The following is a 27713-nucleotide window of genomic DNA, read 5'->3' as shown; positions in this document are numbered from 1 at the left end:
CAATGAACTGAAGTTTCTTATAGACATAGAAAACAGAGCAATAATGATTGAAAACTGAGCTAGGATCAAGCTCTCCTGTACAAAGAAATAGGAAAGGCAAGGCAACTAATGGCTAGAAAGAAATTGACAGTTCAGTAGAAGTCATTAAAATGGAGAAAGTCATAACGCGCAATAATATTACAAACTGTTTTAATATGTGAAACACTACGAATATAAACAAGTCATGCAGTCTCATCATAAATAAGATCAAAGGTAAGAATTATATAGATATTGATTGCCAATATGAAAGTTCTGCATTTCCAATGCCAAGAAGATGACAGAGAGTAGACGAGTTAGTCTGAAGCTAGTTGTTAAAAGATGCAGAAGTCTTAAAGAAAACATTGGAAAGCCAGAAGTCACAAATGTAAAGAATATCAATATCGTATCAACAAAACTAACATGTGGTAAATACAAAACGCGATAAGGTAAGGATATATAAGCTATGATGGGTAAAATGATAGGAAAATCAATTATATACTACGGACATGATGGTTGGTGCATGCCATACAAATGTGGTACACATATTCCTCAAACGTTTTATCATCGAACAAGTTATATTCATTTAAATAATCCAACAAAGTTAAAAATATTTCAACAATAATAAATAAGAGCTGTGACCAAATGTTATATATATATATATATAATCAAACAATGATATAAACCAAGTGACAAGGATTGCTCTAGTAGCGCCCCTTGAGAGATTATCTCAATCATATCGTTTACTTGGTCATGGCGAATGCCCACATATTTGTTCCTATAACTATTTATAGCTTCAAATACACAATAACATGCAATGGTGATATCATAACGTAATAACAGAAATAGCAATAATTCTAGCAAAACCGTCAAAAATGTCATAGATAATATAAATCAAAAAAATAACCAAATTTATATGGAATGCTCTTCAAAAATGGGAAAAATACCCATAGGCATAAGACTACAATTGGCTACGCATGATTAGTTGATGGGTATGTGATATGTTTGCCTTTGCTCGGGTGTCAGAAAATGACTGCTTGAACCGAAAATTGTGTCATATTACATTCACAAGTATTCATTCAATGGTCCGAAACCAAGTAGAAAGATTGAAAGGCAGCAGGCAGTTGTTATATTATTATAACAGAAAGATGCATGAAGAAATAAAGTGCTGTGCCGCATTGTTACACCAAAGCAATGTTAAAACTCAGTCTTTATCTTATCACCCATCACAAGAGATAATGCTAGAAATGAAAACCTCTCAGTTAGAAATGCTTGGATTAGTATACGAGTTAATTTGCATTACAAACTGATAAAGGAAGATTAATCACGTGTCGTGTAGTGGTACAACATGAGCGTATGAGACAGCTGAGACAGCGGGTCGTACAGTGAGTCAGCTGATAGATAGTGCTGACAAGTAAGCAAAGTCAGCCGGCGTATGAGTGAACGGGTCAACAATGAGCACCAATTTAATGAGCCCATATTTGACCAGCCGAGCACAACTGGAGTAAGGGTTGTCCAAGCCTATGTCGACTGCGGGTATATTAGTGTATGCCCATAATATTGCTAGATGTAGAACTTGGAAAAGGCTACTTTCAAATGCATTTTGTTGACTCCAAACTCAAAGTTGTGCATAGCCTGTGAAAGACGAAAACCTAATTACATACAGCGAAATCATAAAAGGGAACTAGGAAGCATCTAGGAAAGAAAGAATAAGCGTGAACATATTTAAAGAAACTACAGCCACGTTATAGCAGTGAATGATAATTTCATTTTATTTACAAAATAAAATCAGTAGTTGGGGTCAGAAATAGGGTGGTTTTGAAAGCGCCGTTGTCAGCACAGATCAAGGACTTTACGTAGTACAGAGCCTGTGACTCCGTGAGCTCATGAGATTCTGCGATATACGAATGCAAGTTTTTAGAGATTCATTAAAGAGCGATCAGCTTCAACCCTATTATAGTTGTGACTTGTAGACAGGCGTTAATCACTGGTTAGCTAACAAATGTAGTGAAGAGAAAGGAAGCATTGCTAAAGTGGGGGTTATAAAACAGAACAGTTTTCCTGCAGACACAGTATTAGGATAAGAGAAAGAATAATGAGTAAGCGATAAACGGAAAGAAACGACAAACCACTGCAAAGTAAGCGGGTGCAAAACAATAGTGAAAGTTAAACAGAAAAAATGGACCACAGAATAATCACAAGCTGGAGCTAGACCAATGAATTTCGCAGACAGACAAATACCCTGCAGAAATCACATACCGGATTGAGCCAACAATTTCAATAACAACGAGCTACAATTTAATAGAACTGAAAAGGGCAGTCTCCAGCAGAAGGCAACAGAAACCAGAGTAGAGCAGGGCGTCTAACCGTCCACCCTTGCTATTTAGATGATATGATAATTAAATTGCAGGCATTTGGCCTGTGTTATCACAGCTTGTGTCTGCATAAAGGTAACTCTTAAGTCTATATGAATTGAGCACAATTTGATTGGATATCACAAAACATTTTGACAATGAGCTCATTTGGAGAGTCATGCAGTCTTGCTGGCAGATCTAAGCATCCATTTGATAGACACACAGCGCGTCTTTCTCACATTACTACACTGCACTGCCATATTGCAATGGTCTCATTGCGCAATAGATTGTCTGCAGACTGAGTTGGATAAGACCAAGAGGACATTGACATGCTTTCCTCCTATACGATGTGGGAAGACAACTGCTCAATACCACCAACGAGCATGCTGCCCGAAGCGAGTGAGATAGGGGTCTCGACAATGGCTGGACTAATTGTGCTGCATGATGGTGGTGCTATGGGTGGAGTGATGGTTGACTTGGAGAAAGAAACTCTTAAATGACTAGTCTCACCAAGCTGAAAATTATGCATTCCCTGAAAACAAAACATCAGGTTATTTATTCTAAAACACTTACCATGCATATGAATGAATTCCCATTATTGAAGGCCTTAAAAATCCTGAATGACTAAAAACATGTCTCAAGTTGTCCGTTTTTAGATCGTTGAGTATTAAGCAAGTTATAATTGGGGTTATCAGCACATGAAAATTTTAAAAAGTACAAACTTTTGAGGAGCACATTTTTCGAAGCTCAACTGATCAAAGCTAGAGTAAAAGGATTTTAGAGTACAATGGCTATAGAAGACAAACAGTTCCAAAGTTTAATTTAATTGGCCGGCCATAAGTTCTTTAGTACAATTAAGGTTTTATCATACATAGCCTTAGATGTATATTGCCTTAGATTGTATATTGTATATATAGCCTTAGCGTATATCCTAATTGTCGTACTATACAATATATACACTAATATAATTGTACGTGATATTGTATTATACCAACCAAATCAGTGCCTCAGATATTTCACATATTCATAGCTATGTAAGCTTGAAGCATCAAGTATACAGATAATAACATACTTTACATGAAAATTCACATAACTTGCATATTATCAAGTATACAACTAGCCAGCCACTGATAAATCTAGCAATTTTTATGAGGTATACAAATGCATATATTAAACTCACTCAGTCTATTCTAGAGCACAATTCTTGATATTATGGTATTTACTAGAGAGTATATACCTAGTATTTACTAGAGAGTACATACCTAGTATTTACTAGAGAGTACATACCTAGTATTTACTAGAGAGTATATACCTAGTATTTACTAGAGAGTATATACCTAGTATTTACTAGAGAGTACATACCTAGTATTTACTAGAGAGTACATACCTAGTATTTACTAGAGAGTACATACCTAGTATTTACTAGAGAGTATATACTTAGTATTTACTACAGAGTATATACCTACTATTTACTAGAGAGTGCATACCTAGTATTTACTAGAGAGTATATACCTAGTATTTACTACAGAGTACATACCTAGTATTTACTAGAGAGTACATACCTAGTATTTACTACAGAGTACATACCTAGTATTTACTACAGAGTACATACCTAGTATTTACTAGAAAGTACATACCTAGTATTTACTACAGAGTACATACCTAGTATTTACTACAGAGTACATACCTAGTATTTACTACAGAGTACATATCTAGTATTTAATAAAGAGTATATACCTAGTATTTACTAGAGTACATACCTAGTATTTACTAGAGAGTACATACCTAGTATTTACTACAGAGTATTTACCTACTATTTACTACAGAGTACATACCTAGTATTTACTAGAGAGTACATACCTAGTATTTACTACAGAGTACACACCTAGTATTTACTAGAGAGTACATACCTAGTATTTCCTATAGAGTACATACCTAGCATTTACTACAGAGTACATACCTAGTATTTACTACAGAGTACATATCTAGTATTTAATAAAGAGTATATACCTAGTATTTACTAGAGAGTACATACCTAGTATTTACTAAAGAGTACATACCTAGCATTTAATAAAGAGTACATACCTAGTATTTACTAGAGAGTATATACCTATTGAAAGGTAAGGTACACAGAATTCTTTAGCAAGAGTAAATACAAACCAAAACAATAAAACATACCACAAGTCCCATGACAGCATCATCTATAGTCTCCATTTGTATGAGCGCCATCTTGTGGTCTTTCTCGAAGAATTTAAATGCTGTAACAGTGCCGTATTTTGCAAACTCAGTCTTGAGCAGCTCCCCTTGAACATCTGGCCTAAAACATAAGTGTCGGAGTGCCATGATAGCCCTATCAGAACAGAATAAAACTGCCAGATTAAAATAATACTACTAGGTTCCAGGGTGACATAGTACTACCAGAGTAGCATAGTACTGTCAGAGTAGCATAATACTACCATATTCCCACGAAATTATTAGAGTTTCATCATGTTATCAAAGTACTACAGTACAACTATAGCTCTAAAGAGTATCCGATTCAGAGTGCCATAGTACTGAAAAAGGGGCGTAGTACTACCAGAGTGGCAGAGTGTTATCAGAATGCAAAATAATGCCAGAGTTCTAAAGTATTATCAGAGTGCCATAGGTAGTACTTATGATCTACATCGAACTTTTTCTTAAGAATTAGTGATGTCCTGATTCAAAATATAACAGCTAATTCAGACACCAATTTAATCCATTGATTCTCACTAAAGCCTAACCAAATTTAGCTCGAGAACTTATGTGGTGAGTTGTGGAGTAAATAAAACATACATGAATGTATTTGTTCACCATTACAAAAGGAGAATGTATGTTAATTTAACTTTGTGGCATTGGTTAGTGGGAGTATTACACTGCATTACTCGTTTTCAACTGGTTGTGATAATTTTCATCAGACACAATCTGTACAATACTTAGTACACCAGACACAATCTGTACAATACTCAGTTCATCAGACACAATCTCTATAATACTTAGTACATCAGACACAATCTCTATAATACTTAGTTCATCAGACACAATCTCTACAATACTTAGTACATCAGACACAATCTCTATAATACTTAGTTCATCAGACACAATCTCTACAATACTTAGTACATCAGACACAATCTCTACAATACTTAGTACATCAGACACAATCTCTATAATACTCAGTTCATCGGACACAATCTCTATAATACTTAGTACATCAGACAATCTCTACAATACTTAGTTCATCAGACACAATCTCTACAATACTTAGTTCATCAGACACAATCTCTATAATACTTAGTTCATCAGACACAATCTCTACCATACTAAGTTCATCAGACACAATCTCTATAATACTTAGTCATCAGACACAATCTCTATAATACTCAGTTCATCGGACACAATCTCTATTATACTCAGTTCATCGGACACAATCTCTACAATACTTAGTTCATCAGACACAATCTCTATAATACTTAGTTCTCCAGACACAATCTCTACAATACTTAGTTCATCAGACACAATCTCTATAATACTTAGTTCACCAGACACAATCTCTACAATACTTAGTTCATCAGACACAATCTCTATAATACTCAGTTCATCAGACACAATCTCTATAATACTTAGTTCATCGGACACAATCTCTATAATACTTAGTACATCAGACAATCTCTACAATACTTAGTTCATCAGACACAATCTCTACAATACTTAGTACATCAGACACAATCTCTATAATACTTAGTTCATCAGACACAATCTCTACCATACTAAGTTCATCAGACACAATCTCTATAATACTTAGTCATCAGACACAATCTCTATAATACTCAGTTCATCGGACACAATCTCTATTATACTCAGTTCATCAGACACAATCTCTACAATACTTAGTTCATCAGACACAATCTCTATAATACTTAGTTCACCAGACACAATCTCTACAATACTTAGTACATCAGACACAATCTCTACAATACTTAGTCATCAGACACAATCTCTATAATACTTAGTTCATCAGACACAATCTCTATTATACTCAGTACATCAGACACAATCTCTATAATACTTAGTACATCAGACACAATCTCTACAATACTTAGTTCATAAGACACAATCTCTTTACTACTCAGTTCATCAGACACAATCTCTACAATACTCAGTTCATCGGACACAATCTCTATAATACTTAACACATGCTCTATAACAATCTGTGGTCCGTGTTGCATCAAGTTATATCAGTATTATAGTACTGTTCAAACAGTAGTTTATACCAGACTTTCATGGCATACTAACTGAGACAAAGAGCAAACACGTACGGAATGTTGGAGAGATGTAACGTAGCGGATGGAGGGTAGATATTCTGGTAGTTCTTTGAGCCTTTCTTTTTATATCTATGTAGAGGAGAGTTTGTGTAATCTTTAGTCAGTCTCGCGCCATCCGCTTGAAGGTCAGTTGGCATCTGTACAATAGGATGCTTGGAAGGGGCGACTCTTATTTGTTTGCCCCAAACTTTTATCTTGTCCAGATGGGTAAGAGCTACACGATAGTAAATATTCTATTATCCTCGATTAAAACACTCTATGATGGAATGTTTAAAGACGGTGAATAAAACCGCTCACCGAGTTGGGCTTGTGTTGGTTCACTATACTGCAACAGGGCATTGTCTTTCTTGTTATATAAAATCTTTACTCGAATCACGTCACCATAGACTCCTGGAGGAAAATTTATATATAATTCTTAGTGGCAATATTGCATGTATAAGTATGCCAAGGTGATGCTTGACTAATCTAATAGCAAATAGAAATATACCTACTATGGCAACAAGAAAAGCGGTGACTCATTGTCGTGCAGCCTATGAGCCACCCAGCCAGATGAACAACAGCAAATGAAACAAACAGAAAAACACAAGATGACAAGGAGAAATAGATTCCGTATTAGTATAACATCAGAGATTAAATTAGTCATATTGATAAAATACTATGAAGCCAAATAGTAATTTGGGTAGCACACAGTTTCTAGAAATATCTGCAGTAGTGTTAGAACTGTAAGCAAGATGTGTTAAGAAGTTAATTTAAAGAGCTAAGTCTAACAGTAAATGTGAGTAAACTGAAAAAGAAACTGACATACCAAAAAGGGTGAACAGATCATCTGGCGTAGCTTTCTATTGGTTGGAACAGAAGGAACATAAAATGCATTCAGCAGCCAATCACATCATCCATTACAAAAAGAGGAGAGTGGTCCAAAAGAAATATCCAGAAGATGACAGGTAAAGGTAGTAGGAGACAGTTGGTGTCCGAACAGGAGTAGGTAGCGTGGTCCAAGCATTTAATAAGTTGGTGGTAAGAGAAGAAAAAAGAAAACAAGTATTTATGATTGCGCATATAAATGGCTGATGTTATTTGTATTGTTCTATTATGATATGAACGTTCACATAAATATCTTCATTTTACAACATGTAGTTTCACTCTTAGTAGCACTAAGTAGAACCATGATGTCTAATATAAATTAAAGTAAGAAGAAAAGATGCAGAGTAGATGCTAACAGTGAGATTGTTTAATTAATAGCTAATATCTAGGTGGGCAATACATGTTCGACAAAGGTAGAACTTGTTAGATTTATATAAGCAAAAAGAAAATGTGGCATGCTGGTAGTACCTGAGTGTACCTACTACTAGCAGTAGCTGAGTTTAACTACTACTAGCAGTAGCTGAGTTTAACTACTACTAGCAGTAGGTGAGTGTGACTACCACTAGCAGTACCTGTGTGTAACTACTACTACCAGTAGCTGAGTGTAACTATTACTAGCAGTAGCTGAGTTTAACTACTACTACCAGTAGCTCAGTGTAACTACTACCAGCGGTAGCTGAATGTGACTACTACTAGCGGTAGCTGAGTTTAACTACAGTTAGTGGTAGCTCAGTGTAACTACATCTAGCAGTAGCTGAGTGTGACTACTACTAGCAGTAGCTCAGTGTGACTACTACTAGCGGTAACTCAGTGTAACTACTACTAGCAGTAGCTCAGTGTAATTACTACTAGCAGTACCTCAGTGTAACTACTACTAGCGGTAGCTGAGTGTAACTACTACTAGCGGTAGCTGAGTGTAACTACTACTAGCGGTAGCTGAGTATGACTACTACTAGCGGTAGCTGAGTGTGACTACTACTAGCAGTACCTGAGTGTAACTATTACTAGCAGTAGCTGAGTGTAACTACTACTAGCAGTACCTAAGTGTGACTACTACTAGCAGTACCTGAGTGTGACTACTACTAGCGGTAGCTGAGTGTAACTACTACTAGCGGTAGCTGAGTGTGACTACTACTACCAGCAACTGAGTGTAACTACTACTAGCAGTAGCTGAGTGTAACTATTACTAGCGGTAGCTGAGTGTGACTACTACTAGCAGTAGCTGAGTGTAACTACTACTAGCGGTAGCTGAGTGTGACTACTACTACCAGTAGCTGAGTGTAACTACTACTAGCAGTAGCTGAGTGTAACTACTACTAGCAGTAGCTGAGTGTAACTACTACTAGCAGTAGCTGAGTGTAACTACTACTATCGGTAGCTGAGTGTAACTATTACTAGCGGTAGCTGAGTGTGACTACTACTACCAGTAGCTGAGTGTAACTACTACTAGCAGTAGCTGAGTGTAACTACTACTAGCAGTAGCTGAGTGTAACTACTACTAGCAGTAGCTGAGTGTAACTACTACTAGCAGTAGCTGAGTTTAACTACTACTAGCAGCAGCTGAGTGTAACTATTACTGGCAGTAACTACAAGCATTCACATTGCAGTCACGTTTAGAAGCAATGAAATACATATATGTAATAAATGCTTTCGCATGCCGAAGCCAAAGGGTTTAACATAAAAGTTTACAACCATTAAACTGTTAGAATATTTAAAAGACCGTTGGATTTAATGTTTGGCATGCATAAAGGGAGCACAAATGCTAATACATTCCCATATACCGCTGGCAATGTATCAGAAATAAAATGTAAATACAAACCTCCTCATCTAGATTTGAGACGAGGATTACACAACCAGATTGTGCCATGCCAGCTGGGAGACGAGCAGCTAAGTTGGCAGCCATTTGACTGGCTATTGAAGGGGCTAGCCCCATGCCCATCATTGCTGCCGGATTAATGTTGGGGAGTGGAGGCATACCATGATGTGAGGTAAGGCCAGCCGGTAGACCCGCAGGTGCAAGCCCTTGTGGAATGTGTCCCAAGCTCTGGGTCAGATGTGGGGGCAGGTTGGTAACTGAAAGAGATGAAAACTGGTAACGTATACTCAAGGCCAAATGAGCTTGCGGGCAAAATAATAGTAACTCATTCTTCTTCAGTTATTTCTATTATCACTCGCATACGATATGAAGTTATTTTTATTATTCCTCGCATACGATATGAAGTTATTTCTATTATCACTCGCATACGATATGAAGTTATTTTTATTATTCTTCGCATACGATATGAAGTTATTTCTATTATCACTCGCATACGATATGAAATTATTCCTATTATCACTCGCATACGATATGATGTTATTCCTATTATCACTCGCATACGATATGAAGTTATTTCTATTATCACTCGCATACGATATGTTGTTTCTATTATCACTTGTATGTGAGTGATAATAGAAATAACATCATATCGTATGCGAGTAATAATAGAAATAACTTCATATCGTATGTGAGTGATAGAAATAACATCATATCGTATGTGAGTGATAGAAATAACTTCATATCGTATGTGAGTGATAGAAATAACATCATATCGTATGCGAGTAATAATAGAAATATCTTCATATCGTATGCGAGTAATAATAGAAATAACTTCATATCGTATGCGAGTGATAATAGAAATAACTTCATATCGTATGTGAGTGATTATTATTATTATTATTATCACTCACATACGATATGATGTAATTTTATAATTGTGAAGCTGTTTCTACACATAGCTTAAATGCAGGTGTATTGCTGTTGTCAAGCACCAATCTAAAGCATCGACCAATGGAAAGCATTATAAAAGCTGTGCTAAGACTGATGAAATGGGCTGGCTGCTCTGAGCCATGAACTATAATTTGCTCCCATAGTCAATAACTTTGATAGTGCTAATCTGGTAACAGTTGCTAGAAAACCAGCTTATCAAACACACCAGACTTACTATATCCATTTTGAACATGAAAATAATCCACAAGAGCCACAATACATCAAAGCATAGAAAAGAGAGGATGCATAACACCGCCATACTAACTGACCTTGATATGGCATTGGATGCATAGCTTGAGGAACTAAAAGCAACAAAAAAGAAAGAATGTTAGTAGAAAAACGTGCAAGCGAAAGTGGCTATTCATGATCATAGCCTTAGGGCGCAGAAGTTGGTTAGACTATAAGTTGGAGCACCTCGTGCAACGGTTTGTTATGCGTGCTATGTTGCCAACTTATCACAAATAGGGTACGTTGGTGCAACAAGGAAGTGTTTTTTACAAAAAAGAACTCAAATCAAACAACCGGAATTTCTTGATTCATTTATGGGAGTTGATGAGTTTTACAACGCAGAGATCATATGAGATGAGTTGGTATCAGAACAACAAGAGAATGCGATGAGTCTCGATGGAGATATTGCATCCAGCTGTGCCAAAGCCATATTGTGTGCTTGTCTCCATATTGTCTCCATATTGTCTCCTTAAATTGTGCAGACACTAACTAGCCCAATAGGTAATGAAAGATGGAGTAAGGCAAAACATCTAGTAGTAATGACATAAGACAGCTGTCACACACCATAATATTCTTAATGCTCACAGGTGTCTTTCGGTGCTGACAGACAGATAGCAAGCATATTCATTCACTGCGCTGTCACAAACATTTCTTCTATTTTTTATTTGCATGCTAAGAGACTAGCGATAAGAATATTGATTAAATAGCCGTGCTGTCTATGTGAATATAACAGAACAGAATAGAATGGCTAGAATTAGCCATCACGATGACTACATCTCTGACTCACCTCCAGATGGAGAAAGGTAAGTAATTGGAGCACCAAATCCAGCCATGTTCTGAGAAGACTGAAGACCAGACATAGCAGCTGATGCTGCGATGGCTGCCTGCGCTTGAGCTAAAGAAGATGGGGCGTATGACACACCATTAGCCACCGACCCAGCTCCTAAAAATACAATAGCTAAGTTCATAATGCTGTAAAATTATTTGAAAACTTAGACAAATTAGCCTGGAAAGCTATAGGTGAAGACTCACCGAATGACGCTGTCAATTACAAGACAAGGAAGAATATGGTGTGGCCAAGTGCTGGTATAGGATAGCTTACTGATATACTGATGGTAACAGCTACAGTGCCTGCCATTTGACACACCCATCTTGCGATTTGTGTCTCTCTTAACAAAATAGCTAATAGGCCTTGTCATTGAGTAGCACGCAAGCGTAACAACCAAATTCTATGCAATTACTTCTGCATGTCTCACTAATTTCATGCCAAGTATCGTGTTTCTATAAGCCTGATTCACACCCGGTGTTTATGCTTGTTAAACACAGGACCTGCAGCATTTATAGCCTTCTACCCGACAGCCGTGACAGCTATGGCAGCCATGACAGTAACGCTAACATCTAGTGATTGTTTTCTCTTTACATGACAACCGAGTGTGAAAGGCAGAGTCGACATATTGCCAACAATAAATATTGGCTGCAAACACTGCGACTGCTTATAGAGTATCAGGTGTATTAGTATCTCGTATCTCTTATCTCGTGTCAATACTCGCAGCATAATGGTGCAATTAGAAGCATGGCAAACCTAATTTAAATATTGATAAATTTTAGCATAAATCAATGTGATAAAACAAAGGAGAGAAGTCATCGGAGACTGAGCTAACCTTTTCCATTCTTTAATATATCAATTTATAATGTGCCATTACACACAATGATGTCACGATGTCGGCAGCCCTAGCACTCATACCTTTTCAAACCAGAATAAAGTGGCACCACGCTGATATTATCAATAGATTCTTGATAGTTTAGTGGAGTAGCAATTAAATTAACCATGAACTAATGAATACATCAGTAAGTTGTACGCTCCATCAGTACCCTAGTACTGATGGAGCATGCAACCTACCCTCAACTACACAAAAGTTTTGCTTTCCAAATACGAGCCATGCGCTCACACTCAATGACCTAATCATATCTCAAGCCTCTCTTACGTATGAAACATGTTTAGGAATATACCATATGTACCGTAATTGAGATAAGTCTGACCTGGAGTTACATGCATCATGTTTGGCGTCGGTGATGGGATATCAAGGCCTGGTGATTGGGAGTTAGGGTTGCCATCTCCCGTTGGAAGATTGAGGTTAGTGTAGTCACGGCTCTTTTCATTATTGTACTTGATGTTCAGGCTACCGAGCTTGCTGAAGTCAATCCGCAGTGTGCAGCAATTGTTGTAGATATTCTGGCCATCAAGCGACTGAAATCAAGTCAATTTACATGAACTTCATGAGCTGACCTCTAGCCATGGCGGAGTATACATGTAGTTTATATCTCAACAGTCTACCCAATAGCTGTATGTATTTCACCCTGTCTACCCAACAGCTGTATGTATTCCATCCATCTACCCAATAGCTGTAGCTGTATGTATTTCATCGTCTACCCAATAGCTGTATGTATTTCACCTTGTCTACCCAGTAGCTGTAGCTGGACGTATTTCATCATGTCTACCCAATAGCTGTATGTATTTCACCCTGTCTACTCAATAGCTGTATGTATTTCACCTTGTCTACCCAGTAGCTATAGCTGGACGTATTTCATCATGTCTACCCAATAGCTGTATGTATTTCACTCTGTCTACTCAATAGCTGTATGTATTTCACCCTGTCTACCCAATAGCTGTATGTATTTTATCCTGTCAACACAATAGCTGTATGTATTTGACCCTGTCCACACAATAGCTGTATGTATTTTATCCTTTCTACCCAATAGCTGTATGTATTTTATCCTGTCAACACAATAGCTGTATGTATTTGACCCTGTCCACACAATCGCTGTATGTCTTTTATCCTTTCTACCCAATAGCTGTATGTATTTGACCCTGTCCACACAATAGCTGTATGTATTTTATCCTTTCTACCCAATAGCTGTATGTATTTGACCCTGTCCACACAATAGCTGTATGTATTTTATCCTGTCAACACAATAGCTGTATGTATTTGACCCTGTCCACACAATAGCTGTATGTGTTTTATCCTTTCTACCCAATAGCTGTTTGCCAGCCACCAAGCTACTTGTTAACCTTAGAAAACGGAATTGAAACAGCATTGAGTGATCTTTAGCTTTCATCTCGGCATTAAGTTCAGCCGAATGAAATGAAAAGAAGGTAAATCAGCAGGTTTCTAGAGCAGTAAGATATCGGAACAACTAAGAGAAGAGGTAGAAATTTCCAGTATATAGTAGAGAAGAAATTTGTAGAGAAGTCGTAGAGTTATCTCACCACTTTAGCGGTATGCGCTGAGATCTGATCGGAATACTGGACAAGGGCCTGAAACTGATCTAAAAAAGAGAGAGAGCAAAAGACCATAAACCACAAAGAGAAAGATGACGAGTGCGAAGAAGAGTATTGAGCAAGGAAAGTTAGATGGTTCATCATTCATAGGTGTGAGTAACACAGTCATAATTACCATATACATGTAATTTAGTATTGCAAAACCAGTGTTTTTTACTTGTAAATTGAAATAGTTCGGTTCATGTCATGACTGTAGTTTTAAGGCAGAAGGAAAGAGCGAAAATGAGGTAGCTGAAAATGCAAGTATGTTGCAGAGTTACACAGCATAGCAGCGGAACTGGCTTGCAATGCAATAAAGGTGAAAGCTTGAAACACACATAGTATGCTTTAAAACCAGTCATTTCTATAACAAGAAAAAACAGTGTATACATATTACAGAAGGCAGACATACACACAAACATGAAAATAATCATGAATACTTACTGTTTTTATTAAAGATGATAATTTTCAGAACTTGGCCATACCGTGAAAATATCTTCAAGAAAGAATAATGAAAGGAATTCAGACTATCTCAGCAGAAAAGCAAGAGCCAGGATTAAATTAAATTGCCTTAATATTTAGATATATATCTGGGCAGCTTAATACTTTTCCAGATGCTGTGTATACAAGCTTAGGCTGATGCTAACAGTTTACTGCACAACAGACAATCTCTACAGGTAAACCGGCTGACACCATGTAAACAGTCATAACAGGGCTAACAGCTAATAAGCTATCACAGGAGCCTGCTAATTATTGTACCATCGGCATGAATTGCATAGATTTACCTGTTTAAGTACATCAATTGAAACAGGAAACACCAGATTGTCTACTATGATGTGTAGAACTGTCTTGGGGTCATTCGGGTCAGCTAAGCCAACTTGCGCTGTATTAGCGGCTGAGATGGCAGCAACGGCAGCAGGATTCTAAGAATCAAATAAACTAGCATTAGAATCATGTCATATATTGCAACGCAAGTGGTAATTTCAACATTGATGCGAATGGTTATTTTTCAGAAGAAGTCGAATGGTAAAAGTTCTAAAAGTTACTCAAATCAAAAAGAAAATATCTATCAACACGACTTTTTACAAACTTGACAATACTTTTTTCAAAATATCATCAAAAATAATAATAGAACAGAAAAAACAAGAATAAGAACAGAAAACCAAAAACACATTTATGTTCAGAAACTTTTAGCAGAACTTTCATTTGGAGAGGTGCAGCCATATCGCTGAGTGCTTACAACAACTGTTAATGATGAGACATGAGTGATTGACGATGTTACGTCTGGGTGTTACGTCTGGGTGTTACGTCTGGGTGTTGATGCCACCGATATAAGAACTAAACTAAATAACATAATAAATCTCTAACACAAACATTCACTGGTCTTAGATAGCGGCCATGTTGTCCCAGTGTTACAAAGTCGAGTTGGATATCTGCTAATGATAGGATGGGAGGATTCAAGTGGATGTTGCATGGCTAGGGATGAGAGGCACTCCTGATAATGCTTGTGTAGGAAGGACTAAACCATCAACTATGATTGTTTTATGATGGTTTATTATGGTCATATAAGTTGATCAGCTTCATAAAGATGCCCGAGTGAGCTGGCTTCAGTCTCTTCATAACTCATAAAATTCATGGCTGAATAGAGCAGACTAGAGTTAGAATAGAGCTACTAGAGTAATAAATATGACAATACAATAAGGTGCAGGTAGTGGAAGCAATAAAAAGGCTTCATTACGTCTGCTAAGATGAAAATATCACCAGACAAATACAATAAGATAGAGAATGGACCTAACGGATGACTATAATAGATCTATGTAGAAGTTATCACTCTATAGTGACTATCATAGATCTATGTAATGGTTATCACTCTATACTGACTGTCATTATATATACATGTAGTGGTTATCACTCTATACTGACTATCATTATATATATATGTAGGGGTTATCACTCTATACTGACTATTATTATTTATACATGTAGGGGTTATCACTCTATACTGACTATTATTATATATACATGTAGTGGTTATCACTCTATAGTGACTATCATAGATCTATGTAATGGTTATCACTCTATACTGACTATCATAGATACAGGTAGGGGTTATCACTCTGTACTGACTATTATTATATATACATGTAGTGGTTATCACTCTATAGTGACTATCATAGATCTATGTAGTAGTTATCACTCTATACTGACAATCATAGAACATGTAGTGGTTATCACTCTATACTGACTATCATAGATACATGTAGGGGTTATCACTCTATACTGACTATCATAGATACATGTAGGGGTTATCACCCTATAGTGACTAACATAGATCTGTGTAGTAGTCATCAGTAGTAATCATTGTGCATTCAACAGATACACAATATTCTATCAACTCATATGGACAACTAAGGAAAACTACTGAATAACTAAAACAGAACATTAACCTGGTCAGCTTTGAGCTCTTTGTGATGAGCAGAGAACTGTAGCTGTACAGGACTATTCTTTACTCTGGCAGGTACACTCTGGTGGTAGTTGATGCACGCAGCGGCTTGTGATAGTTCTCCCATTTCGATGTACGCCTACATTGAGACAGCGCACATACCAGCACAGTTCTGCATTGACTTACATAACATCACTTAAATATTCAGCTGTGATGAAAAATAGGAAAAGCAGATTTTCATTTTACAAATATTGTTTTATTAATTTGTTATATCGCTTTCTTCTTGACAAATCGAACACGATGCCTATATCGAATACTCTACGCCTACATCGAACACTCTACGCCTACATCGAACACTCTACGCCTACATCGACCACTCTACGCCTACATCGAACACTCTACGCCTACATCGAACACTCTACGCCTACATCGGACACTCTACGCCTACAGCGAACACTATACTTACATCGGACACGCTACACCTACATCAGACACTCCACGCCTACAGCGGACACTCTACGCCTACATCGATCACTCTACGCCTACAGCAAACACTCTATGCCTACAGCGAACACTCTATGCCTACAGCGAACACTCTATGCCTACATCGGACACTATGCCTACATCGGACACTCTAGGCCTACATCAAATGCTTTCTGCACTAACTGCTAATACTCAAAACAACTCTATAGAGTTGATATAGCCCAATTGCTCTAGCCTTCACTTCACCTAGCACCATGTGACAATTCGTTTCAGTTAGATGCGCACAATTAGTCTTGAACGACTTTCAATATGTGATCACCCAAGTGTCCCTCCAATGCGTTCAGCTCCGACTGCCTTACATTACGCATACAATATAGCCAAGTTAGCCATCATTTTTTATGAAGCTATTCATATTAAAATCTCATCTTTCAGCTAAGTGTCTGTGTAACATGACTGCTGGCTTATGAACTCTGGGAAGGAGCTGGGAACTCTGGGAAGGGGCATATATCAGGACAGTTTTATTGATCATAGCTAGTGAATACAGCCATGTACATGTATGCGGATAAAGATTTATTTTGTTTCCCTTCTGCTTCAGCAATTAATACATCAAGCCATTTTGGCTAGCGGTAATCATGCCTGGCCCCTACCTTTGGAGGCACCAGTCGAGGCAGCAGTATAACAGTCAACATTGATGTAGAAAAAACGGCTGATGAACAATTAATTATCTCATATAATACATTAATTAGATCATACGTATCTATTACGCACTGATTACATTCCCATTTTGGAAACTTAAAGCAGCTACTCGCCTTAGCTTTATAACATAATGACACGGCTTTGCTGGCGTTTAATTGCTTGACTGATAAACACGGACTGCGCCTCTAGCCATTTACAAGCAGATATCAAAGCGGAGAATGTCTGGTCATATTCTAAATAGGTTTGTGAGATTACAAATCAATATCAGTTTTTTTGAATGTATAAAACAGACAAGTTTTACATCGGTAATACTTTACAAAGCGATGTGTTGGCAATAGAAATAATTTTATCAACAACAAGTTGCTCTGTTTTGCCACAAGAGAAGCCAAGCGACAGTTGCATTAGACAAGCATTTAAGAGAAAACCATAGAGACGTGAGTTTATCAGAAGCTGCAAAGGCTGAGCCTTAGAAACTAAACCATCATAACAATGCCAACAAACCATTATTTTATCCCACCGGAAAAGACAGGGCTACAGAAAAGATTTAAAAAAGAGATTATCTGCGTCACGCTTTTTTTAGTAAAAAACGCACCTTGTTTTTGTTGCGAGCAATAGCAACATTGGTGACTTTACCAAAAGGCACAGCGATTTGGACAAGGTCCGTCTCTCTTGTGTCAGGAGGTACATTTGACACCTCTATCACCTTGCTCAGAGCAGTTTGGTTGGCATTTGCATCTGTTGTTGGTTCATACTTGACCTGCAGCAACCCAGAACATTGCGCAATAGCAGTTTCGTTGGCGCAACGCGGGTTTATATTTTTTATTGAAAACCTCCATATTTCTGGTTTTAAATGTTTACAGCAGTAAGCATAGGAGAAAGGAAAGAAGGAGGAGAGACAATAGTAAGCCAGTAACTGAAAAGGAAGGACAGGCATGCATAAAGAAACAATAGAAAAGAGAGCAATCACCGCCTAATATATTAACTCTTTGCACAAGTCTTGTGGCAGCCATATTACCTTTTTTGCATCATTCGGTTCGAGATCAGGAGAAAGCTCATTGAGGATGGTTACACCACTTGCATTGTTCACCATCTGCGTTGGTTGGGTCAACATATCTTCCGATCCCCTCTAGAAAATATTAGCTGGGAAGATGATGAGGAAAGACAGCTAAACAGCGGCAGGTAATAAAGCCACAAACAATACTGTGGATCACTTTATTAGGTGTGTCCTCATATACTCATTCATGTTTGAAGTGGGCTAGAGGTCCGAAGAGCTCTGTTCGCATATCAATAAAACTCAAAGGTATGAAGGGCACATGTTTGACTAAAGTTTGCAATAAATGGACACAAAAGCCTGAACCAAACATAAAAAATAATGTGGCCATATATATCTCCTATCCTATTTTATGCTCATCAGATTATTGCGTTAGAAATACACTGTGAATAGACCATGAAGAACTATAATACATGAAAGCTAATAAAGGGTCGTCGAAGTGAGAGGAGGTTCAGTTATGTAACCAGTTAAAATGGAGTTTGACTGAAGCTGTTCAGGTTCAAATTTTTTTGTCTTCAGCTACATCGCCTGAGCTCCAAACCGACATAAAAAGCCTTAGTTTGGGTGCCATGTGCCCAGAGCTAGTGTGCCCAGAGCTAGTGTCGAGGGCTAACCTATTCATTTTTTGCTTTTATTGTCATCAATTTTTGAGAGAGTTTCAATTGGTTGAAGGCCGCAAGCAATAGCCCCGATTTCAGCACAGGCCAGACAAGAATTGTTTGTTGCAGCGTACTGACACATGTTGATGGCACTAGCGACTGCTGAGCTGAACGACAAAGTTGACACTCGGCTATCGCTGGTTCATTACTCACCATATTCTCAGGCTTATCAGCTGACGTTTTGGTCCATTCAAACAGAGCAATGTTTAAAGGGATTGATATTGAAGAAGGTTAGTAAGAAGTTGAACAAACATTCACTCAACGCCGCCAAGAATGCCAACTCAACGCCGCCAAGAACGCAATGCGCTTGTTCAACAAACCTTCATATCCACGAGACGTCGCATGTTAGTCGCCTCCTATGAGCTATTCCCAACCCTGTTCTCTTTGCAAACCAAGCACTTGTGTTTGCAGCAAATATTGACTCGCAAAGCTGTTCACTCCAACAATTTAAACACTAGCTCGCTGACAGAGCATGCTCACACTTGTCATTTGAATCTTCTGCATTGACCTCTTTAGATTCATTTAGCCTGAGCAGTGCACTCGAAGAGCATTTGCATTTTAAACTCTCTTATTCCCAGAGAAGATGTGCTTCTATTCACTCTAATCAACTGCTCATAAATACATGTATGTATTATATGAAGACAAGAGAATGAGACTGCGAACAAACTCCCATGGTACATGCCACATAGCACTGACATGCCATCCCCACATCTGCTACTCTGTAACCCGTCTCACAAGCGTCTCGCAAGCGTGTCAGTTATCCATGACTCGCTCCCTCGTTTCCAAGTCACTCGCTTGCCATACAGGACAATAGATTCTATCTGCATTTTACATGAGACTGGAGAATGGATGAGCCCTAGTATTGATATGGCTGGCTGAGAGTTAATGAGAATTCAGACAACTGCTATTGATTTGGCCTTTAAATTCTGCATTCTCATTTTATAAATTAAATGTAACTAGCGCTAGTAAGTATAAGGCAGCAATCCAGTCTCAAGGCTATAACTTACTTCAACTTACCTTTTAGTTGTCCCTGCGAAGCCATTTTGGTAGCAAGTGTATATGTTTTAGTATCATGGTAAATCAACAAAAGAAGACAGAAAACTTGAGTAAATATAAACTTTGACAAAGATCAGTCTGAGCAGGAATGGCAATGAAGATGATAGAGAAGTATTTTGTGCCAAACGACTGCGCCTTGCCTTGCTGGAGACTGATCTCGTGCGCACAACCTCTGATCAATACAACAAGTATGGATGAGAGATTCGGTATAACTCATCACATTAAAGAAGCTGAACTGAAGGTTCTTTGTGCCAAGCTAGAGAATTATTTGTACAAATAGAACATCAATACATACCTTTATTCCAGCAGTCATATCCCTGAAACAACAGATGAATTCCAGTTAATAAAAAGAATTGCGCATCATACACAGCTGCATAGGTTTTATAGCATTACAGAGAAAGAGCGAGGAGACAATTAGCTGTAGAATACAAAAACAAATATTCATTGTCATCTGCAATGTGGGTAGTCAGATGCTGCATAATCCAATATTAGAATAAATGCAAAGGTTCATTATAATAGCAGGACAATAGACTTGAGTAATTAGACACGATCATCGGGCACTCAGTACGAATAGTGTAAAATGTTGGACAAATCACCAACTATGGTAAGCTACCATACTCTAATGTGAAAAAGTGCCCAATGTCAGAAAGGCTAGACACTCCAAAAGAAAGTAAGACAAGCTCAAAGCTGCCTAATGCGAATTTGATGTCGAATCACATGGCCTCACCTTCCAGCTGCGACTGTTGCTCCACTCAGTAGGAGCTGGTGAATCGGCTGAAGTCCGACAGGATGTTGAGCCATCGCCGTCTGCTGGTGTGAAAGATGTGGCTGGCCAATGACTGGAGGCACAGTCGCAGCCATAGATTGCAGTGGGTCAAAGAAAGGCTGGAAGCCCGGGGGTGGGTTCTGTTGCGGCACGTAGATGTAGGAGGCCATATCGCGTGATTACACCTCACACCTCTATTCTACTGTACAACTGTCTACTTGAGAAAGTCACTCTGTTAGAGAAAGCAAGTGAAATACCTTGGCGTTAGCCGTTTGCTGTTCCTCCCAAGTTCTAGATCCAAGTTATGCGCTGGCACCATGCGTCTCTGTCGTCCACGCCTCGTTGTATGACTTTCAGCAAGCAAACGCTAAGCAGAATTAACTGGCAGTTTAAAGCACTTTGGTCAACAAACGGATGAGCTAAGCCTTTATTTGTTTAACGACGCTGGCTCAAATAACCTGCTCTTCAACAAGCCCATTAGGTATGGCACAAAACGAAGGGCGAGTACAATGTAACGACAACCCCCACGTTTGTCTCTCGATGAAATTGAGTCCTAGGGCACCGATGCTGAGCTTCGCTATTCCTCGGTGGTGTAACGCCTGCTCAGAATGTGTATTAAAAACTCTTATTCACTCTGTCAATATAATTGAGATAAGTGTTGAGTATAGCAGACGTTGCGATGTGCCACGGATCACAGAGCACACCCTCTACGACTTGCGCTAAAAGTAACATAAAGCACGCACTGGTTTCAGCTCATCCAATGGACACGCGAGTTGCTCAATTGAGCTGAAGACAGACAATAGCAGCTCTATATTATATGCGTGCATTTGATTACGTTTTCTATGCAGCCAAACGACTCATCAAAGCTTTTAGACATCCTTTACTCTGCTTGAATAAACAAACTCTAAAATTTGATCAATGGCGCTCTATTGTCATTAAATTTTGCTATAATAACGTGTCGAGCTTTAACAAAAGGAGCATTTATAAGCCTTCTAACAAGCTACTATGATCTGGCTATCTCTTAGCAGACATAATCCATTATGCCAGACAAACTGTTGCAATACATCTGCGTAGAATGAAAAGCTTTCTGGAGGGCGAAGCCTGTAGGCTGACGACAGTGATATATTGAATTGGAAGCCTCCTTTCCGTATGAGTTACGCTTGCAGTACTTTCAGCCAAACAAATCATTACTTTTAGCTATACGTTTGCTGACATATACATATTAAAACATGATAAAACAAGATATGGTGATTAACTTGAACTCGAAGACAAGATCGCTAGCCGGGGTTGTTAAACAAATGTTATACACGTGTAAGGTGGAAAAATTGCTACTGGCTTGTTTACTACAAAGAAAACAGGCATGAACCATGGTCGAAGGGCTGGCTCTTCCTACTTTTGTCAAGTGGGTCGGTGACTGGCTATGACATATCAGCACTAGAAAAGTCAGCTGTCAAAGATTCTGTTCTTTAGATTAAAGCTAATGGGTTTAACAAAACAGCTTAACCGATTCATCAGCCATGACTATCAAATGAATCATAATACTTGCGAGGGAGCCTAAGTGATGAGCCAGCCATGAGCGAGAGGTCCATATAACGGAGAAGCGACTCTATAGAAGATATGCTTGTGTGCGCCAGTCATAAATCACTGTCGTTAGCTCATACAAAGTCGCAATGCATTCGAAATCCACACGCCTCAATTGACTAACAATAGGATGATTCTTAAATTACAGAGTATGTCTCAATTCTAGTATTAGCCATCCTCCGTCCTACATAAGTCGACTAGGATCTCACGACACTCTCACACATGCCTACCAGCATCTATTGTCAACTTGGCAAAATGCATATGCGCTGTTGACTTGGACAAAAAAACTAAATTGGGCAATTAGTGGAATGTACATACGCCATGCGCTGGTTGCGTATTACTAGAATATACATGTACATACGCCATGCGCTGGTTGCGTATTACTAGAATATACATGTACATACGCCATGCTCTGGTTGCGTATTACTAGAATATACATGTACATACGCCATGCTCTGGTTGCGTATTACTAGAATATACATACGCCATGCTCTGGTTGAGTATTAGTGGAATACACATACGCCATGCTCTGGTAACATATTAGTAGAATACACATACACCATGCTTTGGTAGCATATTAGTGGAATATAGATACAACATGCTCTGGTAGCATATTAGTGGAATATACATACGCCATGCTCTGGTAACATATTAGTAGAATATACATACCCCATGCTCTGGTTGCATATTAGTGGAATATACATACACCATGTTCTGGTAACATATTAGTAGAATATATGTATACCATGCTCTGGTAGCATATTAGTGGAATATACATACGCCATGCTCTGGTAACATATTAGTAGAATATACATACGCCATGCTTTGGTAGCATATTAGTGGAATATACATATACCATGCTCTGGTAGCATATTAGTGGAATATACATACACCATGTTCTGGTAACATATTAGTAGAATACACATACACCATGCTCTGGTAGTATATTAGTGGAATATAGATACACCATGTTCTGGTAGCATATTAGTGGAATATACATACAACATGCTCTGGTTGCGTATTACTAGAATATACATATACCATGCTCTGGTAGCATATTAGTGGAATATACATACGACATGCTCTGGTAACATATTAGTAGAATATACATACGCCATGCTCTGGTAGCATGTTAGTGGAATATACATACAACATGCTCTGGTAGCATATTAGTGGAATATAGATACACCATGTTCTGGTAGCATATTAGTGGAATATATATACAACATGCTCTGGTAGCATATTAGTGGAATATACATACACCATGCTCTGGTAACATATTAGTAGAATACACATACGCCATGCTCTGGTAGCATATTAGTGGAATATACATCCGCCATGCTCTGGTTGCGCATTAGTAGAATATACATACACCATGCTCTAGTAGCATATTAGTGGAATATACATACCCCGTGCTCTGGTTCCATATTAGTGGAATATACAACCGCCATGCTCTGGTTGCGTATTAGTGGACTATACATAAACCATGCTCTGGTAGCATATTAGTAGAATATACATACGCCATGCTCTGGTAGCATATTAGTGAAATATACATACGCCATGCTCTGGTAGCATATTAGTGGAATATACATACGCCATGCTATGATAGCATATTAGTAGAATATACATACGCCATGCTCTGGTAGCATATTAGTGGAATATACATACGCCATGCTATGATAGCATATTAGTAGAATATACATACGCCATGCTCTGGTAGCATATTAGTAGAATATACATACGCCATGCTCTGGTAGCATATTCACACAGAGAAAAGTATACTTTCATAATTGCTGTAGTTTTCAATGTTTGGAATGCAAAAAGAATCTTTAGTAGATTACAGACTAAAGCTTGTTTTACATCAAATGGTAGCTTAAGACTCGCTTCCGACTGAAAGGGCAAATCACTAATAACACAATTAAGATAACTTTGATTAAACTGACTTGAGGGTTAAAGAAAGCCTTTGAAATGTCCAACAATTTAGACAGCGCTGGAATGGTCTAGCGAATTCTTGGCAACACCAAGCAAGAACCAAACACGTGAATGTAATGACTAGGACATCAGGTGCTATAGTCAGCTTTCCTTATTTTGGCCTTAGTAGACTCGGTAAAGCTTTGGTTACTACATAAAGTTTCTCAATATTTCTCACCCTTTTGTTTCTTCAGTTAAAGGAACTAATGCCAAACCAGCCACGACCGCTATCACTTGTCAATGTGTTGTAATGTTGTATACAACTTGTCACTAAAAATCCTTATTCAAATAAATGCGAACTGAAAATACATGATAGTCGTTAGAAACAAATGCAGCAAACACGATCTACTATATCAACTAAACAAAAGAAGTTCGAAACATGATAAGTCATTATCAATTTCGTTATCAACTTCTCTATGGTACCCAAAACTGATAAATACTAAGAGTTGTTGACGAAATGATTCTAGCTCACATCAGGCATCTCAAATCTCTGGCAACATCTCCTAATCTAATGCCTACATTACGTCTGGGGTGATGATTAGTAAACCTATCTACATGTATGACAAGTTATGATGGAAGGCTAGATTGCTCTATGACTGATACATTTACAAATGTCTGTTTTATTGTGTTGGTTATGGTTAGTTTTGTCTTTTACATTGTGTTTAACATTGTGTTTGTCTTACAGTTTTCCTTATTGTCAGACCAGTTCAAGTTAACTAGCACAATGCTGCTTGCAATAAATGTAATACTACTAAAATAAATGTATCAATCAACTAGTAGTAGGAATAACACAACAACTGGTGTCAGAGATGATTATGTGAACTCCCTGGTCACGGATATTTAAGACTACCTGATAGAAGCCACGCAACTACAACAGTTCTAGCAACAGCAGGAGGGTATGCATACACAGTTTGTTTCCTTTATAGAAGCTTGCAGAGTGACACAGCGGCTGCAGCCTTACCCATCATAGCTACACCGAAGTGTAGCTATGATGGGTTTGAAGCATACAAGAGATGATGAAAAGTGGGCTCAGTACCTCTAGCGCTTCAAACAACATTTTACTGTATATCAAATGATTGATGCCTAAAAGCATGCTTGCTTATTGTCTCTGGTGGGATGAATACTTATGATCTACTTGCTAATATATTTGGTCTTGAGGACATTACGACCAAGAGTTTCACTAAGTTATCAAACGCCCTTAGAACTCATGTTACTGACACGGTACTTGTACAGGCTGCTCGTTACGACTTCTATCAATTATAGAATTCAACCAGGCAAGTCTTAAGTGGATTGGGCAGCTAAGCTTCATGGACTTGCTCAACACTGAGGTTTCACTTGCAAAAGCGCAATGTGTGACCGGAGCTACATGTATGTTGGCGAACACATTCATGACATGATAATCCAAGAAGTTCCACATGCAGATATATGTCGTCAATGTCTACTACAAGTTAACCTTAATGATGCTCTTAATAAAGCAGCAGCATTCATTAGAACGACAAAAAGGGATAAGATTTTAAAAGATGAGACAACTTCCTTGTCTCCTACTATGACCACTGAGGACATGGTAAACAAGATGTCAAGCCAGTACAGTCAAAGCTTCAAATAAGAATCCCCATTCAGTACATGTTGCTTTACACACAGAGTTCAGTACATGTAGCTTCACACAGAGTTCAGTACATGTTGCTTTACACACAGTTCAGTACATGTTGCTTTACACACAGTTCAGTACATGTAGCTTCACACAGAGTTCAGTACATGTTGCTTTGCACAGAGTTCAGTACATGTTGCTTTACACACAGTTCAGTACATGTAGCTTCACACAGACTTCAGTACATGTAGCTTCACACAGAGTTCAGTACATGTTGCTTTACACACAGTTCGGTACCTGTTGCTTTACACAGAGTTCAGTACATGTTGCTTCACACACAGTTCAGTACCTGTTGCTTCACACACAGTTCAGTACATGTAGCTTTACACAGAGTTCAGTACATGTTGCTTCGCACACAGTTCAGTACATGTAGCTTCACACAGAGTTCAGTACATGTAGCTTCACACAGAGTTCAGTACATGTTGCTTTACACACAGTTCAGTACATGTTGCTTTACACACAGTTCAGTACATGTAGCTTTACACAGAGTTCAGTACATGTTGCTTCGCACAGAGTTCAGTACATGTAGCTTCACACACAGTTCACTACATGTTGTTTCACACAGAGTTCAGTACATGTAGCTTCAAACACAGTTCAGTACCTGTTGCTTCACACACAGTTCAGTACATGTTGCTTCACACACAGTTCAGTACATGTTGCTTCACACACAGTTCAGTACCTGTTGCTTCACACGGAGTTCAGTACATGTAGCTTCACACAGAGTTCAGTACATGTTGCTTTACACACAGTTCAGTACATGTAGCTTTACACAGAGTTCAGTACATGTTGCTTCGCACAGAGTTCAGTACATGTAGCTTCACACACAGTTCACTACATATTGTTTCACACAGAGTTCAGTACATGTAGCTTCAAACACAGTTCAGTACCTGTTGCTTCACACACAGTTCAGTACATGTTGCTTCACACGGAGTTCAGTACATGTAGCTTCACACAGAGTTCAGTACATGTAGCTTCACACAGAGTTCAGTACATGTTGCTTCACACACAGTTCAGTACATGTTGCTTTACACAGAGTTCAGTACATGTTGTTTCACACAGACTTCAGTACATGTTGCTTTACACACAGTTCAGTACATGTTGCTTTACACACAGTTCAGTACATGTAGCTTTACACAGAGTTCAATACATGTAGCTTCGCACAGAGTTCAGTACATGTTGCTTCGCACACAGTTTAGTACATGTTGCTTTACACACAGTTTAGTACATGTTGCTTTACACAGAGTTCAGTACATGTTGCTTTACACAGAGTTCAGTACATGTTGCTTTACACAGAGTTCAGTACATGTTGCTTCACACAGAGTTCAGTACATGTAGCTTCACACACAGTTCAGTACATGTTGCTTTACACACAGTTCAGTACATGTTGCTTTACACAGAGTTCAGTACATGTTGCTTCACACACAGTTCAGTAC

The 27713-nt window shown here is 38.3% G+C and overlaps 1 protein-coding gene across 5 annotated transcripts; it reads right to left on the bottom strand.

The window, feature by feature from the left end:
• Nucleotides 1-172: 172 nt before the first annotated feature.
• LOC137385852 (polypyrimidine tract-binding protein 2-like) lies at nt 173-21877 on the bottom strand. 5 transcript variants are annotated; one of them, XM_068072426.1, is made up of 17 exons: nt 21042-21877; nt 20610-20631; nt 18564-18674; nt 18141-18305; nt 16374-16508; nt 14712-14849; nt 14371-14422; nt 13876-13934; nt 12648-12855; nt 11395-11550; nt 10649-10681; nt 9393-9646; nt 7515-7548; nt 7007-7099; nt 6704-6923; nt 4548-4686; nt 173-2901 (listed from the first exon to the last, which is right to left on the bottom strand). In XM_068072426.1, exons 1-17 carry the CDS (start codon nt 21248-21250, stop codon nt 2710-2712), a joined length of 2220 nt encoding a protein of 739 aa, XP_067928527.1. In that variant the 5' UTR covers nt 21251-21877; the 3' UTR covers nt 173-2709. The 5 variants fall into 5 exon arrangements, with proteins under 5 accessions (XP_067928527.1, XP_067928529.1, XP_067928530.1 ...); XM_068072428.1 differs by having other exon boundaries at nt 173-1650; XM_068072429.1 differs by having other exon boundaries at nt 21338-21877.
• Between the last annotated feature and the right edge of the window lie 5836 nt (nt 21878-27713).

Source organism: Watersipora subatra, chromosome 1, assembly GCF_963576615.1.
Source record: "Watersipora subatra chromosome 1, tzWatSuba1.1, whole genome shotgun sequence".
Lineage (NCBI taxonomy): Eukaryota > Metazoa > Bryozoa > Gymnolaemata > Cheilostomatida > Watersiporidae > Watersipora > Watersipora subatra.
The sequence above is the reverse complement of the archived record's forward strand: the minus strand, read 5'-3'. Positions and strand labels throughout refer to the sequence as shown.

Bases quoted from the DNA above. Each gene is read 5' to 3' on its own strand.
- LOC137385852 (XM_068072426.1), bottom strand. From the start codon at position 21,250: ATGGCCTCCTACATCTACGTGCCGCAACAGAACCCACCCCCGGGCTTC. The intron at 20,632-21,041 runs GTGAGGCCATGT...CTGTTGTTTCAG, and splicing joins GCAACAGTCGCAGCTGGAAG to GGATATGACTGCTGGAATAA. The intron at 16,509-18,140 runs GTGCGTTTTTTA...GTCTCAATGTAG, and splicing joins TTGCTCGCAACAAAAACAAG to GCGTACATCGAAATGGGAGA.